The sequence below is a fragment of the Salminus brasiliensis genome, chromosome 1 (genome assembly GCF_030463535.1).
Source record: "Salminus brasiliensis chromosome 1, fSalBra1.hap2, whole genome shotgun sequence".
In the NCBI taxonomy this organism is placed as follows: Eukaryota; Metazoa; Chordata; class Actinopteri; order Characiformes; family Bryconidae; genus Salminus; species Salminus brasiliensis.
In genome coordinates, this window is record NC_132878.1 from 27,784,785 (window position 1) to 27,801,551 (window position 16,767).

A 16,767-nucleotide genomic window follows, 5' to 3' on the forward strand; every position below is an offset into this window, starting at 1 on the left:
TTTTTAATCAGGGGAGGAAATACAGGTATGAGTGGAGCAAAACTGCTGCAGGATGAGTGGGTGGGGCTAAACTGCTGAAGGCTAAATGGGCGGAGCTAGACAAACACAGTATGAAGGGCATCTGTGATAATTTAGACTTGCAGTTAGCATCATGCTAATTGGTATACATAAGCTTTTAATGTTTGTAGGCTACATTAGCCTCATAGCTCCAGAGCTGAAACTAAAGAAGCCAACTTCATACCCCAAACATGACTTGCTGGCTGATCGACTACATCGACTTCCAAGGACCGTTTCTTTAATGGGCTGCAGACTGTCTACAGCTTGTTTAGATGCTCGAACAGACTGAATGTATTGTTCTGTTCTGGCATTATTACATTGACTGGTTTAGTTTGGAATGATTTTTAAATTTGGCTACTTGGTGTACAATTTCAGATGGCCTGGCAGGCTGCCAGCCGCAGTATGACTGAGCCATTATTGAATATTTTAATAGAGAAACACCAGCGCGGTGAAGGAGCTTTTCATTTATTTGTGTTCTGACTCTACAGTCTCGCATTAGTGTGAACGAGGCTTATCAGACTGTCATAACCAGTCATTTTCAGTGTATTAATGACGTCATAATGTATTTCAACTTTTCCCCTTTTATCTCTCTCTCTTTCTCATTGTCTCTCTGCCTCTCTTTCCTTCCCGCTCTGTTTCTCTCTATTTCCCTGATTCTTTAAATTCTTTCTCCTTCTCTCCCCCCTCCATCTCTCTTTTTCCCCCCTTCTCTTCTCACTTTCTCTCTTCCTTTCTTTTTTCTCGCCTTTTATTCTCTTTTCCCAATTCTCTTTCTCTCTCTATCTCTCTCTATATATATCTCTCAGGTTTCCGTAATCTACACGTGGATGATCAAATGACGATGATTCAGCATGCATGGATGGGTGTGATGGTGTTCGCTCTTGGTTGGAGGTCGTACAAAAACGTGAACGCTCGGATGCTGTACTTCGCTCCGGACCTCGTCTTCAACGAGTCAGTGTTTCTCTTTTCATCTGTCCTGACCCCTCCACCACCCATTTTTGGCTCACTTTAGACCAGCTTCACTGACCTTCATTAAGACATTATTAAATTGTCCCACTTATGTGGGTTTATGGTACAGAAACTGTTTTCCAGTCAGTTGTGTAATAAACCAAACTTTAAGACTGGTGTATGTAAATCAACATTATTTCAACTGGCACCCCTATATTGTACATTATTCAGAAAGCAGTCTGGTCTGAAACACTACTTACAATTTCAGAATTCAACAGATGGGTTAAAGTACCGTAGGCAGTGGGACTAAACTGCTGTAGGCTGAATTGGTGGAGTTAAACTGCTGTAGGCTGAATAGGTGGGGCTTAACCGTGGAAGGTTAAACGGGTGGTTCTAAATTAGTCTAGGCATAATGGGAGGGGGTAAACTGCTGTAGGCTTAATGGGTGGGGCTGAACTACTGTAGGCTCAATGGTGGGACTAAACTGCTGTAGGCTGAATTGATAGAGTTAAACTGCTATAGGCTGAATAGGTGGGGGCTTAACTGCGGTAGGCTGAATGGGCAGAGTAAAACTACTGTAGGCTCAATGGTTGGGCAAAACAGCTGTAGGTTTAATGGCTATGACGAAACACACCAAAATATCTGTGTCCAAATGAATATAACCAATGAAAAGTTACTGTGTTGACACTGACACATTTATTTTACACCACAAAGTAGAGCAGATAATATTAACCCTCATAAAACTTGATGAGCTAGAGTTTATTTCCATTACATCTACACAACGGTTCCGACCAAACTGTGAATAAAGACATCCTAACAGCTCTAGCAAACACATTACAGTAACAACAACCTAGTAACCACACAGAACACCATAGCAACCACGTAACTGTCTGACAACACCCAACACCCTAGCAGCCACCTGGAATACCCCAATAACCACCTTACAACCATCAGAGACACACTAGCAAATGGTTGGTAGTTACGAGGTTTTTGTAGGGTTAGGCTACAGTTAAGTACTTGCTAATACTATTCCTATTGCAGTTACTTAAAGGCCTTATAGTTCAGAGGATGCTGAGACGTTCAGTGAGGAAAGTGTTCATAAAATAAAACATGTTGGCTTTGGAAAATACAGTGTTTGTTTACCACAGGGTGCCGTAGGAGCATTTTTGAAAGTGACATTCACTCTTTGCATAGAGGAAAAACTGCTTAGTCCCAGAATCTTTATGTAGGCATGTCACCAACTACAGAGTGAGGCACAACCTCAGAGGTCTGCTGCTGGCACTGTGTTATCAATGTGCTAACCCTCAGCCCCCCTCCAGCCCAGGTGTTTCTGTGTATATCAGCCAACGCAGCATAATGTTCTTCTCCTGATGCGGTGCTGTAGGTTTCTCTGTTCCAGGAGTTCTTGAAACAGTGGTTCTGGGAAAGCCTCAGATAAACCACCGTACTTCACTGTACTCCACCGTACCTCAGTCCAACTCCACACAGTTTCAATAGAATATGATGACTTAGACATGCGGTTAATTGTAATGCTCTCCCTTTCTCTATTTTGATTGTTTCTATTGCACTTTATCTCTCCTGGCTCTCCCTCTTTCCTTTCTTTCTTATTCTCCCTCTTTTCTCTTCGTTTTTTGCCTCATCTCTTCTCATTCTTTCATCCTTTCTTTCTCTTTTCTTTCTTTTTTCTCTTTTGAATCCTCATTTTTTCTGTCCGTCTCAATTCTCACTTCATCTTCTTTCTTTTTCTCTCACAGCACATTCTCTCTTTCATTCTCCACTTTCTCTCTCCATCATGTCTTGGATGACCGACCACATTCATGGTGGTGGTGGGAGGAGGTGGGGGGGTGGACATGTATTTTTTGGCGCTTTAATGAAGCATTTATCTTAATAAAGGAGGAAATGAATCTGTTCCTACCCCTCGTTCTGACCTCTCGCTCCTTCTTTTTACCTCTCTGTGTCCACTCGTCTCCCTTCTTGCCCGCCTCCCTATCTCTCCATCCATTTATTTCGTTCTTCCCCCATCTCCCCATCCATCTTTTTGCACTGTCGAGTCATCCTCTGAAGTCTGTTAAGTCATCAGCCTGCCTTACATCTGTTTTTCTTCTCCACGTCTTCACAACATCCTCTTTTTCTCCTGCTTACCTAATTCTCTCTCTCTCTCTTCTCTCCCTCTAGCTTATTTTCCCTCACTCTCTCTCTCTCACACACTCTTGCATCCCTTGTATCTCGGAGCACAATAGTCCAGCAGGGTTCTGTCTGGGTTCATTTGTTCATTACTGTTGTCTTATTAAGATGTGCAGGATTTTTCTCATACATATAATTCCCTGGAGGAGATTGGATTTTTTTTTCACTCCCACACGCTCTCAATGGCCTCCTCTTTCCGCCGCTAAAGGAGAGAGAGATGATGCCTTTCGGAGAAATGCATCTGCTCCTCTCTTCAAACTCTGCTATTGTGCTCTGATACTTGGGAAATATCTAGCTTTGCGGGAGGAAAAAAAAACACACCATTGCAGCAGTCTGACTCATTTCTGTGGTCCTAATGGGCTAGTTTGACAAAAAAAAAAAAAAAAAAAAAAAAAAATATATATATATATATATATATACAGTCATGCCCGAAAGTATTCATACCCCTGTCAAAGTTTGACTTAAATTTACTTTTATTTAGCCAGAAATTATATTTTTGCCTGGAAATGACACAGGCATCTCCCAGGAGATAACACGATGATGTACAAGAGGCATCATTGTGGGAAAAAATATTTCTCAGCTTTTATACACATTTGAACAAAAAGTGGCATGTCCAAAATTATTCATACCCTTCTCAATAATTAATAGAAAAGCCTTCATTGGCTATTACAGCAATCAAACGCTTCCTGTAATTGCTGACCAGCTTTTTGCATGTCTCCACTGGTATTTTTGCCCATTTATCTTTAGTGATGAGCTCCAACTCTTTGAGGTTCGAGGGTCTCCTTGCCATCACCCTGATCTTTAGCTCCCTCCACAGATTCTCAATTGGATTCAAGTCAGGACTCTGGCTGGGCCACTGCAAAACATTAATGTTTTTGTCTGCTAACCATTTCTTCACCACTTTGGCTGTGTGTTTTGGGTCGTTGTCGTGCTGAAATGTCCACCGGTTCCCAAGGCCAAGTTTCTCTGCAGACTGCCTGATGTTGTTGTTGAGAATCTTGATGTATTGCTCTTTTTTTTCATGGTGCCATTTACTGCGATCAAGTTCCCTGGTCCATTGGCTGAAAAACACCCCCAAAACATTAGGTTCCCACCACCATGTTTGACAGCGGGGATGGTGTTCTTAGGGTTGAAGGCTTCTCCTTTTATACGCCAAATGGTGCACACATCATTGTGGCCAAACAATTAAATTTTTGTTTCATCTGACCATAAAACAGAACACCAGAAGTCTTCTTCTTTGTCCAGATGAGCATTTGCAAAGGTCAAGCGGGCTTTTGTGTGCCTTTTCTGGAGAAGTGGTGTCCTCCTTGGCCTGCGTCCGTGGAACCCAGCAGTGTGCAGTGTCCGTTGAACTGTCTGCCTTGAGATGTCGCCACCAGCAGAGTCCAGATTCACCAGGATGGCCTTGGTGGTGATCCTTGGATTTTTCTTCACCTCTCTCACTATTCTCCTGGCCAGCACAGGTGTCACTTTTGGCTTCCGACCACATCTTCTGAGATTTTCCACAGTGCGGAACTTCTTGTATTTTTTAATAATACTTTGCACTGTAGCCACTGGAACTTGAAAACATTTTGATATGGCTTTATAGCCCTTTCCTGACTTGTGAGCGGCCACAATGCACAGCCGCAGGTCCTTAGTGAGCTCCTTTGTCTTAGCCATGACTGTCCACAAACCAACTGCAGAGAGCTGCTGTTTTTCTCCTGTTGAGTTGATTAAAACAGCTGTTCCCAATGAATCAGGGTAATTAGGATGCTTTAAAACAGCTTGGACTATTTGGAATGGTATAGAACTTTGGATTTTCCCATATACTGTGACAGTTTTCAAAGGGTATGAATAATTTTGGACATGCCACTTTTTGTTCAAATGTGTATAAAAGCTGAGAAATACTTTTTCCCACAATGATGCCTCTTGTACATCATCGTGTTATCTCCTGGGAGATGCCTGTGTCGTTTCAAGGCAAAAATATAACTTCTGGTTAAATAAAAGTAAATTTAAGTCAAACTTTGCCAGGGGTATGAATACTTTCGGGCATGACTGTATATATATGTGTGTGTGTTTTTTATATATATATATAATATATGTTTTTATATATATATTTTTTTTTTAAATAAATAAATAAAATAATAATAATAAGTTGTAGTCAATGTACGATGTTCATGACCATACATAATGTTTTACCACAGTTTGAAGCTAAAATGTAAATGTACCGTACTGAAGTAGTGAATACCGCACAATACACTATAGAACCAGAGAACACTGGGTATAATAAGTTTAATTTGAACCGAATAACAGTTCAGTAGTAAGTGAGTGAATGGAGAGTTGAGCCAAGCAAGTGAACTAAGCGTCAAACAGAGCCAGTAAACTAAGAGTCAAGCTCTATTGAACGCAAAGGGCCAATGATTTTTATGGTAAAGTAATAACTTAAGAACATACATAGCCAATACATAGCTTCACATAACTAATGTGAAGTACATAAAGCAGTACTTGTGGAGACATGATTGCAATCATTAAATAAATACTTAATAAATAATTTTGGTGCAAATACAGAGTAACGGATGAACAATACCAGGTATGTTTCAGCATTTAAAACAAAACAATGTGGCATTTTTACCTTATAATAGCATCTTGAAAGTCATGTTGATGCTCCACAGACTCGTAATAGAAGTAATAGCGTCTGTATTGTCAACTGCAGTATGTAACTCTGGTTAAGTCGGCAGGACAATGCTTGAGAGAACAGCAAGGCACATAACCTGTGTCATGCTTATGTAAAGGACTAGGACTCTACCAGGTCAGTCCACATGCTTCTGTCACTTTCAGTGATGTTTTTGTGTCTCTCTCAGCTTGTCCAGAAATGCATGTAAAAAGTGTGTCCTATTTACAAAGTTTCATGCATTTTAATGAGAACCGCCGCAACAGGATGAATTTCACGTACACAACTTCAGGAAAAATACATTTTGTTCGTACTTTTGTATCAAGTTCTACTTTGGTGAACTCTGACAGGAAAATTTCCGTACCCAACCAACAGAACTGTTGCTCCTCTGTCTGAGGCAACATGTAGGGAGGGCAGAAACACGTGCAGATTACAAAATACAGCACCAGCAAGAGGCAGAAGGGTTACACAGTCAGTCGGGAGGTGCAATCATATGGTAATTATCTTTTCTTCTGGGGGCATTAGCAATTTCACCAGTGATCAGTACACTGCTGATTTCCGGAGTCGTGACAAATCCTATCCCCTCGACTGTTCCATTGGTTAAAATCCCACACATGATTAATTGTCCATCTTCACACGGCTGTCATACTTAAATGCCAGATTACAATTTACTGAAAGATATTTACTGATCATTGCTGAGATTTTTATCTCAAAAAGCGTTGCCATTTAACTTTATTTATTAAATCCAAAAATCCCAGTGTGACCAGGGCTTTACACTTATTGACCGTAGGGGAGCTTATTACTGCATAATGCTACTTAAATCAAACAAACTTGTATAATAGTGGTCAGCACTGTTGGAAACCACTCCGCTCGTCTCTCTGTTCACTAGTTCACCAGGACTCTAGGTTCGCTTGCTAGCTTGTCTCTTGAACTCTCCCTTCACTCTCTGCTTGTCTCATGAGTGATCTCACTCATATATTTTTACCTCTCTCACTTCATCTGTCTCACATTTGTACCTCACTCTGTGTCTCTCTCAGTCGGAGGATGCATATCTCCAGTATGTACGAGCACTGTGTGCAGATGAAGCACCTGTCTCAGGAGTTTGTGCTGCTGCAGGTCACTCAGGAGGAGTTTCTCTGCATGAAGGCTCTCTTGCTCTTCAGCATCAGTAAGTGACCATGCACCCTGTGATACACTACGCACACCTCCCAACATGCTCTTAAAGCTGGTTTCAGTGTAGAACAGACTGGCGTGCCAAATCTGTTTAAAATGAATACGCTCTCTCTCTGTCTTTCTCTCTCTCTATCTTTCTCACTCTCTCTTCTCATGTGTCCCTATTTTCTTTCCTTTCTCTCTCTGTTTCCCCCACTGTCTCCCTCTCGCCTTCCTCCTCCTCTTTCTCCTCCTCTTCCCCTCTCTCTCTCTCTCTCTTTCTCTCACTCTCTCTCCTCATTTGTGCCTATTTTCTTTTTTTTTCTCTCTCTCTCTCTGTTTCCCCCTCTGTCTCCCTCTCGCTCTCCTCCTCCTCTTTCTCTTCCCCTTCCTCCCTCTCTGCCTGTCTGTCTCTCTCTCTCTCTCTCTCTCTCTGTAGTTCCTGTTGAAGGTCTGAAGAGTCAGAAGTATTTTGATGAGCTGCGTCTGACATACATTAATGAGCTGGACCGTCTGATTAATCAAGGGAGGAAGAGTAACTGTGCACAGCGCTTCTACCAACTAACACGACTAATGGACTCGCTGCAGCCGGTGAGGAGTACACACACACACACACACACTTAATCTTTGAAAGCCCGCTGTGCAATATGTGATATCGACAGTTTCACGTGTGCAGTTCTGTATGAACAGAACATATATCTAGAATTGTGTTGATCTGAACAGTATGAGTTTATGACAGTAGAATAAACAGTAGAATTGTTGCTTGTTGTGTGTGGCAGTGTGTTAGCGTAAACATTCCTAGTGCTTTCCTGGAGGAAGTCCAGTATTCCCAGTTCCCATCCAACACTTTATCTAATCAGTCCTTCATTAAAATAAATCAGCTGCTGGTGGAACTGAATAAATCCATGCAGTATCTGGAGTTCACAGAGACGACCAACCAAACCTAAACACTGACTTTATTTAGGTTTATTCTGTTGTTCTATAGAGTTTTACAGTAAACACACTCACTGACCACTGACTTTATGTTTATTAGGGTTTATTCTAATGTTATATAGAGTTTTACAGTAAACACACTCACTGACTTTATGTTTATTAGGGTTTATTTTAATGTTATATAGAGTTTTACACTAAACACACTCACTGACCACTGACTTTATGTTTATTAGGGTTTATTCTAATATTATATAGAGTTTTACACTAAACACACTCACTGACCACTGACTTTATGTTTATTAGGGTTTATTCTAATGTTATATAGAGTTTTACAGTAAATACACTCACTGACCACTGACTTTATGTTTATTAGGGTTTATTCTAATGTTATATAGAGTTTTACACTAAACACACTCACTGACCGCTGACTTTATGTTTATTAGGGTTTATTACAATGTCATATAGAGTTTTACACTAAACACACTCACTGACCACTGACTTTATGTTTATTAGGGTTTATTCTAATGTTATATAGAGTTCTACAGTAAACACACCAATAAGCAGTCATGCACAAATGATTAAAAAGGTTTTTTTCAGGTTTTTTCCTCATCAGTCAGCCCTCTAGTTCTGTTCTTCTATTGATTTCCAGTTTTTCCAATAAAACCAATTATTTCTCTCCTGTACTCTTCTGTCCATTCTTTCTTTATGCTCTCCACTTCTTTTCTATTTTTCTCCTCGACTCACATCTCCTCTGTTTTCTGCCTCTCTCTCACCTCTCCTTTCCTTTTCTATTATCTTCTTCATCACTCGGGTCATTTTCTCATCTTTCCTATCTTCGTCTCATTCCTTCGTCTATCCACTCCTCTTCTCTACTTTTATCTCCTCTCTTTCCTCACTCCTCTTCTCTTCTCTCCTCTCCTATCCCACCTTCTTCATTCCTTTCTTCTTTTGCTCCTTTCTCCTTGGCTTTCTCCTCTCCTTCTTACTCCTCTCATCTACTCCTTTCCTTTTGCCTCTCTCTTTCTCTTCTACAGATTGTGCGGAAGCTGCACCAGTTCACCTTTGACCTTTTCGTCCAGGCCCAGTCTCTACCCACTAAAGTCAGCTTCCCCGAGATGATTGCTGAGATCATTTCCGTCCAAGTACCAAAGATCCTCGCTGGCCTGGCCAAGCCAATCCTGTTCCACAAGTAACACCAAGCTCCGCCTTCCAAGCCCAGACTGGCCAAGCCCACGGCCCCCGATCCCGTCTAGATCCGGTTTGATCCGGTCTGTTCCAGTCCACCGCTCGGCCCGCACGGCTATTTCTCTCAAGGTTTTGCAGGGAGACCTAAAGATTTGTACTCTCTCTCTCGCGCTGTCTCTCTGTCCTCCTCTCTCGCCCCTTCTCCTTTTCTTCTCTTTCAAAAAATGTCTCTGAAATCTGCCGAGGACCATTACATCGTTACACTGGTCTATCTTCTGCTGCGAGATAATTTCACATCATTTTCTCACGCTGATAGCTCGGTGTGGATCGACTCTCTCTCTCTCTCTTTTACTGTCTCTCTGTCTCTCTTTTTTTCTCAAGCATTATTCCTGAAGAGTCTGAAGAGCTACACTCTGTTACCTGAAAAAAAGAAACCTTCAGTTTTTACTTGAGCCCTGAAAAGACAAAATGTGCACTAGTAGTTTCCCTTAAATAAGGCACTGATCTGTTTACGTCTTAATATATATATTTCACTCTATGCATTTCTGTTGGCTTGGAAACATAAACGTTTACTGCCGTAAAGCTCGAGTTCAGGCTGCTTCAACTGAAAAACTAAAGGCAGAGTAAAGCGATCTAAAGGCCTCCAAAACTACTCACTAATCAAAAGAGCGACAATCAAAGCGTGTTTATATCCGTGTCTGGGTTTCTACTTTTCGTACGGTGGTGTTTAAGTCCGATGTAACGTTAGACGCACAGACTTTCCTCTCTATGCTTCTCAAATATTACAGCAGACAGAAAACAGAAGGTGCCAGCATGTTTTATTAAAACCCTTAACACACAATGACTAGACAGTATTCCCAAGTCCGTCTTATTGGACAGAATACTGTAGTATGTCATTAGTAACGCTACCGTTCAAAGGTCTGGAATCACAATCAGCATTTTTACTACTTCACTCTATATTAAGTGTTTTGAGAGCAACACGAATTGATAAACTCATACACATTTTAATGTAATTATCTATTTCTCTTTAAAATGACATCACCACGTGAATTTCATACTAGTTTTTAGAATGTCATTCTGGGCATTCACTAATTTCAGTAGAGCTTTATTCTGGATGTTTATTTTAGTAGCACTTCATGCTGGATATTAATGGCATTAGAACTTTGTTTTTGGATATTAAGGTTATTAGAAATTCATACTAAATAAAAATATTTAGAATCTCATTATTAATGGTAATTTTAGTAGAACTTCATGAACACCAGTCTGGATATTCATTTTAGGAGAACGTCATTCGTGACGTGCCAGAGCTTTCTCTGAAAACCAGTTCATACATACAGTTGAACAAAAAGTGATACTAAACTTTTGAATGGTAGTGTGTATACTGATAAAGGTGTGTTGATAAGGGACATTGATATGAGAATTTAACACATATACACACCTACAAATACACAAATGCACACACACACACACACAGCACACTCACAGACAGAACATAACTTTCGGTGAGGGCTGCATGTTCTCTCTCACGTTACTTTTTACCAAAATTATCTTTTAAACTTACCAGTCTGTCATTTACAACTCATAGCTGTACATACAGACATTAAGATATACAGTAGATATGGGCTAACTGTGACCAGTTCAACTCATTTAAATCTCTTCACTGCTTACAACCAATACAAAAAAACAACAAAAAGACAAATAAAAAAAAAAACTTCGCATGGTAACGTTTTGCTCGTTAGACGTTTTTACACTTTTACAAAAATAGCCTGTACACGTTTCCACTCTTTACGATGTGATGATTTTTGTAGCAAATAAGCTCTTGCACTTCAATGTGAATCTTCCAGATAAGCGCACCGCTTTAGCCTTTCTCTCATGGGCGGAGTTTGGAGAGCGAAGGAGGTGCACTGCAACATCTACTAGCCACAGCCCCAACTGGTTTATTCCATTACATGTACAACATGCCGTAAGGCACGGCTGGATCTGTAAAGAATTCAGACTAAAACCGTTTTGCTAGGCAGCGTCGGCTAGCTGAGACTGGAAAACCACAGTACAAAATAAAAGTCAGGACAACTGTGTTGGAACGAGGATCCTCAAAATGAGTTAACTCAAAAAGATGTGAAATAAATGTCCATATATTTTTTAAGCCTTTTGCTATTTCTTTTTAACCATGGTGCCCTTATCAGAGTTAGTAAACAGGCCCCAATAAACAGCAACCTAAGCATTATTTGCTTGTTTGTTAATAACTCTTAATATTTATATTTCAGATGTTTCAATTATCTAAATCTTATAAAAATAATTGTAAACATATTTAGTTATATATATCTCATCACTTAAAGTTGTTCATAATTCTTCATTGTTTGTATGCAATGTTGTAGGCACTTCATTATTGGACATTTATTAGCGATAATGTTGTTTAATAATTAATGACATTATAGATGACTGTTAATCATAAAAATGTTTAGTGTGGCACTTAATAAATGAATGTCTAAGGTTTCTTAGTTATTAACAGTCATTAATAAATGCTTAAGTTGTTGTTTATTGGGGTCTGTTATTATTACTACGTGTTACTGAAATGTTTATTATTGTATTATTAATTTGGCCTATTGTAAAAGCATTTGTAAAAGGTCTGATTAATAAGACATTTTTTAAAAATATTTCATTTTTCTTTTTTTCGTTATCAAATTAATCTACATCAATATTCATTGTTTCTTTACTAAAGCTTAAACGTCAGCTCCAGACGAGACTGTTGCTGTCTCGGCTATGAAAGGTAAACTGTCACTGCACCCCGACAAACTCCAACTCCGCCTGTGCTTTTTCTCCTTCTCCTCGTTGCTGTGGTTGCTGTTGTTGACCAGTTGTTTGGCATGGAAAGGCATCCTTTCCCCCTCACCCCTGCTCCCTTACTGCAAGTGCCACCATTTCTGCACAAGCAATAAATAATTTAATCGCTTTTTTTATTCTTCTGACATTTGTAGACCTAGAGAACCAAAACACCGAACTGAGCTAAGCTAAGTGATGCACAGCTTCTGAAAGAAAAAGGCAACGAAATAAAAACATGGCCTTTACTAAGATTAAGCTAAACCTTTCCCTTTAAGCTAGTCTGAAGGACAGTCGGGGATTGTCTTCTTGTTCTTGGTGACTGTTGCCACACAAATGGCTCGGCAACTAGACACACTCATTAAAGCGATAGTTTGGCGCGGTGGTCCCAAAATGTCAAGACATGTTTGGTGTCTGAGGTTTGCTTCTTTCGGGGTTTTTTTATCTACAAGGCTAACGATAATAGCTAACGAGCAGTGAAAGCACACACCCCACCTATTAGCCACAGTTAATCACAGTGGTGAAGTGTGACTGTTACACCTAGGCCTTCGTTTCAGAGCATAAATGTTCCAAACACGAAACGTAGAAATCAAGACCCCTCTTCAATAATGCTCATTTCTTCTAGCCTCCCTTTAGGATTTTGGGAAGTACGTTAGCACTAAATACGCTGTATATGTGATCTGAAGCTCGTGACAGACAGTGTACAGTTAAGTAGAATGGTAAATAAATGCCGTTAGACTTTTGCATTTGCTTGTTAGCTATATTAGCCTCGTAGCTCATGGGTGAAACTAAAGAACCGCCAAACTCTGATCGACTACATTTTGGGGGGGAAGCGTAAATGAGGCTTTTTCTTCGCGCCAATCTGCCTCTTTACCTCTGTCATTACTGTCACGTTTTGCTGAGCAGCTAGGCTGCGAGGTGCTAAAAACTCGATCTCAAGGTGGGCACGGCCCCCTCCCTGCACCAGCCGGAGCTTCGACGGAGCTCCAGTGAAATCATCTAAACTAGCATGCGTGTCAGGAAACAGAAGCCTGTGTGGCTTAAGAGCAGAAAGAATGCAGATTTCCAGGCTCTGCTCGTTTGACTGGATAATACCGTGGGCGTTATGTATGTAGATTGCCTTTTAACTGGGAAAGGCTCAGTGGAGAAGCGGCGCAGTCTGTTAGCTCGTTTGTGCCATTTTGCTAGCTGACGCGCCGGCTGGAGGTAAAGAGGGGAGGAAAGGCGGGACGGGAGAAGATTGTTTTGTCAGGGGAGGACTTTTCTCCCCGTTTTGACAGCTCAGAGCGAACCGCGAACACACTCGCACGACTCTTTAAGCATTTAGACGGGGCCTAAGGCGCTCATTACGAAGCGCTAAACTGGAAACTGGAAAGTGAACTTCTTCTCTATTAAAGCCACTAGGCCTGATTTACACACCTCCCCCACCTCACACTCTGCTGCTTCAAAGCTATGCCAAGTCATTAAATCATTAAGCAAACGCCTGGTTCGCTAATTACTGAGAGTTGCATTCATGCAAAGCAGTATTTGGGGTGTGGGTTGTTTCATATTTGATCAACAAGTTGGGAAAAGTTCGCCACGTTCCGCAGTTTTCGATCCCGTTCACGCCAAGTTAGCAATGCGCCGTGCTAATGAAGTGCTAACGTCAGCCTTGCGCACCGCTTACAAGAGGCTATGTAGTGTTTATCTAGGCCTTAGTGGAGAGCACTAATTGCTAATGCTTTTGTGTGCTTTTGTGGCTTAAAAAAAAGGTTGCAGACAACGTAAGATCTCAACCTCGTGCTCCGCCGTTCGGTTTCAATGGCTTTAAAAGGTGTTAGTGAAGTAAAGACAGCCAGGTGCGTGTGTGTGTGCGCTGCGTTTCCCACCCTAATGAATGTCTAGTGTGCATGTTTCACTTTAAATACGCATCTCCTGCAACGCCGAGGTTAGAATTGATGAAATCAATCCTGTTTGTTTTACTTTTTCTTAAACAAAAAAGCAATAATCCAAAAAAATAAAAATCTACAAAAGCTGCTTTTCAGATCGTTTCGGCTCCTGCTTTCAAGCGCTGACTCGGCTAACGGGTCATACCAGCTAGAGGCGAGCGTGGCGCACCTTCTGGATACACACTCTCAACTCTGTAAACCTGAATGTTTTTCATATTTTTTCACAAAGTGACGTTTCGATCAGTAACTAAGGGGTAAACAGTGATGAGTATCTCCGCTGTTTCTCCCCCTTCCCAAATTCCCAACTCGAACCATCGTCGTTGAAGCAACAGATTAATTAGCGCTCGTCAAAATCTTCTTCCTCAACAAGTACACTAATCTCACGCAATTTTTCAAAAATGGTTTGGTTTTTGAAAAATAATGGTTTGGTTTGGTGAAGAAGTCGATGTACAAATAAATAAACTAGCTAACTTGTCAAGGGTATGCAAACAAGCCATGTATTTATAAAATTAGCTCTCCTTTTTTTTGGTTGTCGTTGGTGTAAATCGTTTAACTTTGTGTATGTATGACTAATTATACCCGTTTTTCTATCCTGCTATTGGCTGTTAAAAGTATTCATACACATATTCCTTAGGTGATTTTTTTAATGATTTGTTTTCCTTGTGAACAATTCTGGTTTGTGGTGTATATAAACTCCTGTAAGTTTATAGCCTCTTTTTAAAGAAATGCACTTTTGCAGAGCGTTTGGCTATATTATAAAACCGAATCCCCGAGAAACAAATTCCTGTTTGTAAATGGATGATCCATTTCGTTTGTTTTCTTTTGAGCTGTTGTCCAGCAGGTCACATGTAAAATGGACAGGCCATCAGAAGCTTCACCACATCGAGGATTATAATGTGTAGCTTCGTGTAAATTTGTTTTGTCTGTGTTTCTTTACATGCTATTAAATAAAATAATCATCTTTGTGCTTTGTGATGATGTTTGATTGTTGAATAATTGGTAAGAACGAACCAGGAAACCTGAACAAAGGTCGACTGTCATTTTCCAATATTCTCTAAAGCACTTATTTGTGTTTCAGTTCTAAAATAAGACCAAACTCATAATTATGGCAAACTTCAATTTCTGAGGGATTTACCCGAGACTTTACTGTACTAATCAGATAAACCTCACTTGGCAACACAGGCTAAAGAGGAACACTAACCATATTTAAATTTTTTCTGCATAATTCAGTGGTTGAGAGGAATAATCAAACTGTTCATTGTAGAGAAACTTACCAACTCTACAGTGGTGGTGACTGGAAGCAGACGTCTGCATGATTACAACACAAATATAACCATTTAATTATGTGTCTTTTGATGATGATGGTGGTGGTTTCAAATTGGGAATTTAAAATATATATATTTTACATTTATTTAATTCTTTTTTGAAACATGGGTGTTATTCTCTTTTAACTTTTCTTTTTTTTAAATAAGACATTATATATTAAGGGTCAAAGAGTAGTACGCTGTTAAAAGGTCACTGATGATCCATTATTAGTTAATAACTTTAAGGGGTGCTCATTTACATAACAACACTAAGGGCTATTACTTTCTTATTACCAATTTAATGCTAATAACTACACTGTTAAAGAGGAATTCGACTGACTTTATGAAATTCTCTTTGGAATGAAATGGCTAAAATGTAAACAGGGTCATTCACGGTCTGCCTGAAGTCTGAGACACTGCTTGAACATAGTTCTGGGAAGGTTTTTCCAACCCTAACCTGAAATGAGTTCCCCTTTAACAGTGTATTTTATCACCTACAAGCACATTACTATATCAATGATATGTCATCATTAACTTATTAATAACATTATTAATTTGTGACCCTTAGTTTACGGTTTAAAAAAATTCCTCAACATTAATAAAAAACAACACGTAACGCTGCATCAAAAAGGGGTTGCATTCTTTTTCTTGCAGGACATTCAAACAACAAATCCAAGGTTATGAGAGACAGTTACAGAGTACAATACTGAAAACATTGAGGAGCTTTCACAGAGAATTTTTTTTTCTTTTTACAAAACAGGCTTAACTGAGAACAATGGCCAGACAATAAAATTACAGAGAAACTGAACAGGCTTCAGACCAAAAAAACAGGAATTAATAATGCGAGTTTCCGCACAAGCCAAACCCCACTTAAGGGTTAAAGTTCATCATTTCCTGAAACACAAAGTGCATTTCCAACATCTGTCTCTGAAGATACAATAAATAAAGCCGCTGTCAGGAGACCAAATGAAACGAACTGGCCTCCTTGAGCTCCCCTTCACATTTCAGCATTTCAGCTTCACATTGACGAAAGACAAAAACACACATAAAACACCAGGCAAGTGAACACTACACTGTAAATGCGTGTGGAAGCGGCACTGGCCTGCGTTAATGAGACTGAAAGGACGACATCTGAAAATGTATCGCAACAGAGGTGCTTGCTTTAAGCAAAGCAAAGACAGGAGTTTTATCAGTATGTCAATCAATGACATTGAAAAAGAAAAATAGAAAAGCTTATGTGTTCGAGTGTTTGAGTAGCAAATAGTCAGTTGTAGCAAAACCCTGTAGTTTAATTATTCCTTGTTCATAAACCATTTAAAGGCACTGGCAGCTTTGTTTTAAGCTGTATGTGATGAATGGACCCAAAGTGGTCTGAATAAAATTGTTATATTAATGCATATTAATATTAAATAGATACCAGGTTTTTACTTTCGCCACTGACGATAAGCTAACCCATCCCTTTTGTTCTGAATACAGGAGTGTCTTTAAATGAAACTATACGTTTAAAATACAGTAACACAGTTGTTTGCTGACCCACACAGTATAGGACAAAAACAGCCACAGCTTTTCTTTTACAGTCCCTTAGGTTCTAGAGCTCAACTGAGTATCA

General features: G+C 39.9%; 1 protein-coding gene across 1 annotated transcript in view; it reads left to right on the plus strand.

The window, feature by feature from the left end:
* Positions 1–14,829, plus strand: part of ar (androgen receptor) — a 121,508-nt gene extending 106,679 nt beyond the window's left edge. Inside the window, exons 5-8 of the mRNA XM_072676627.1 lie at positions 864–1,008; positions 6,877–7,007; positions 7,431–7,582; positions 8,959–14,829. Coding sequence (XP_072532728.1) covers positions 864–1,008; positions 6,877–7,007; positions 7,431–7,582; positions 8,959–9,117 — 587 coding nt within the window. The 3' untranslated portion in view covers positions 9,118–14,829. The remainder of the gene's footprint in view (positions 1–863; positions 1,009–6,876; positions 7,008–7,430; positions 7,583–8,958) is intronic.
* Positions 14,830–16,767: the final 1,938 nt, after the last annotated feature.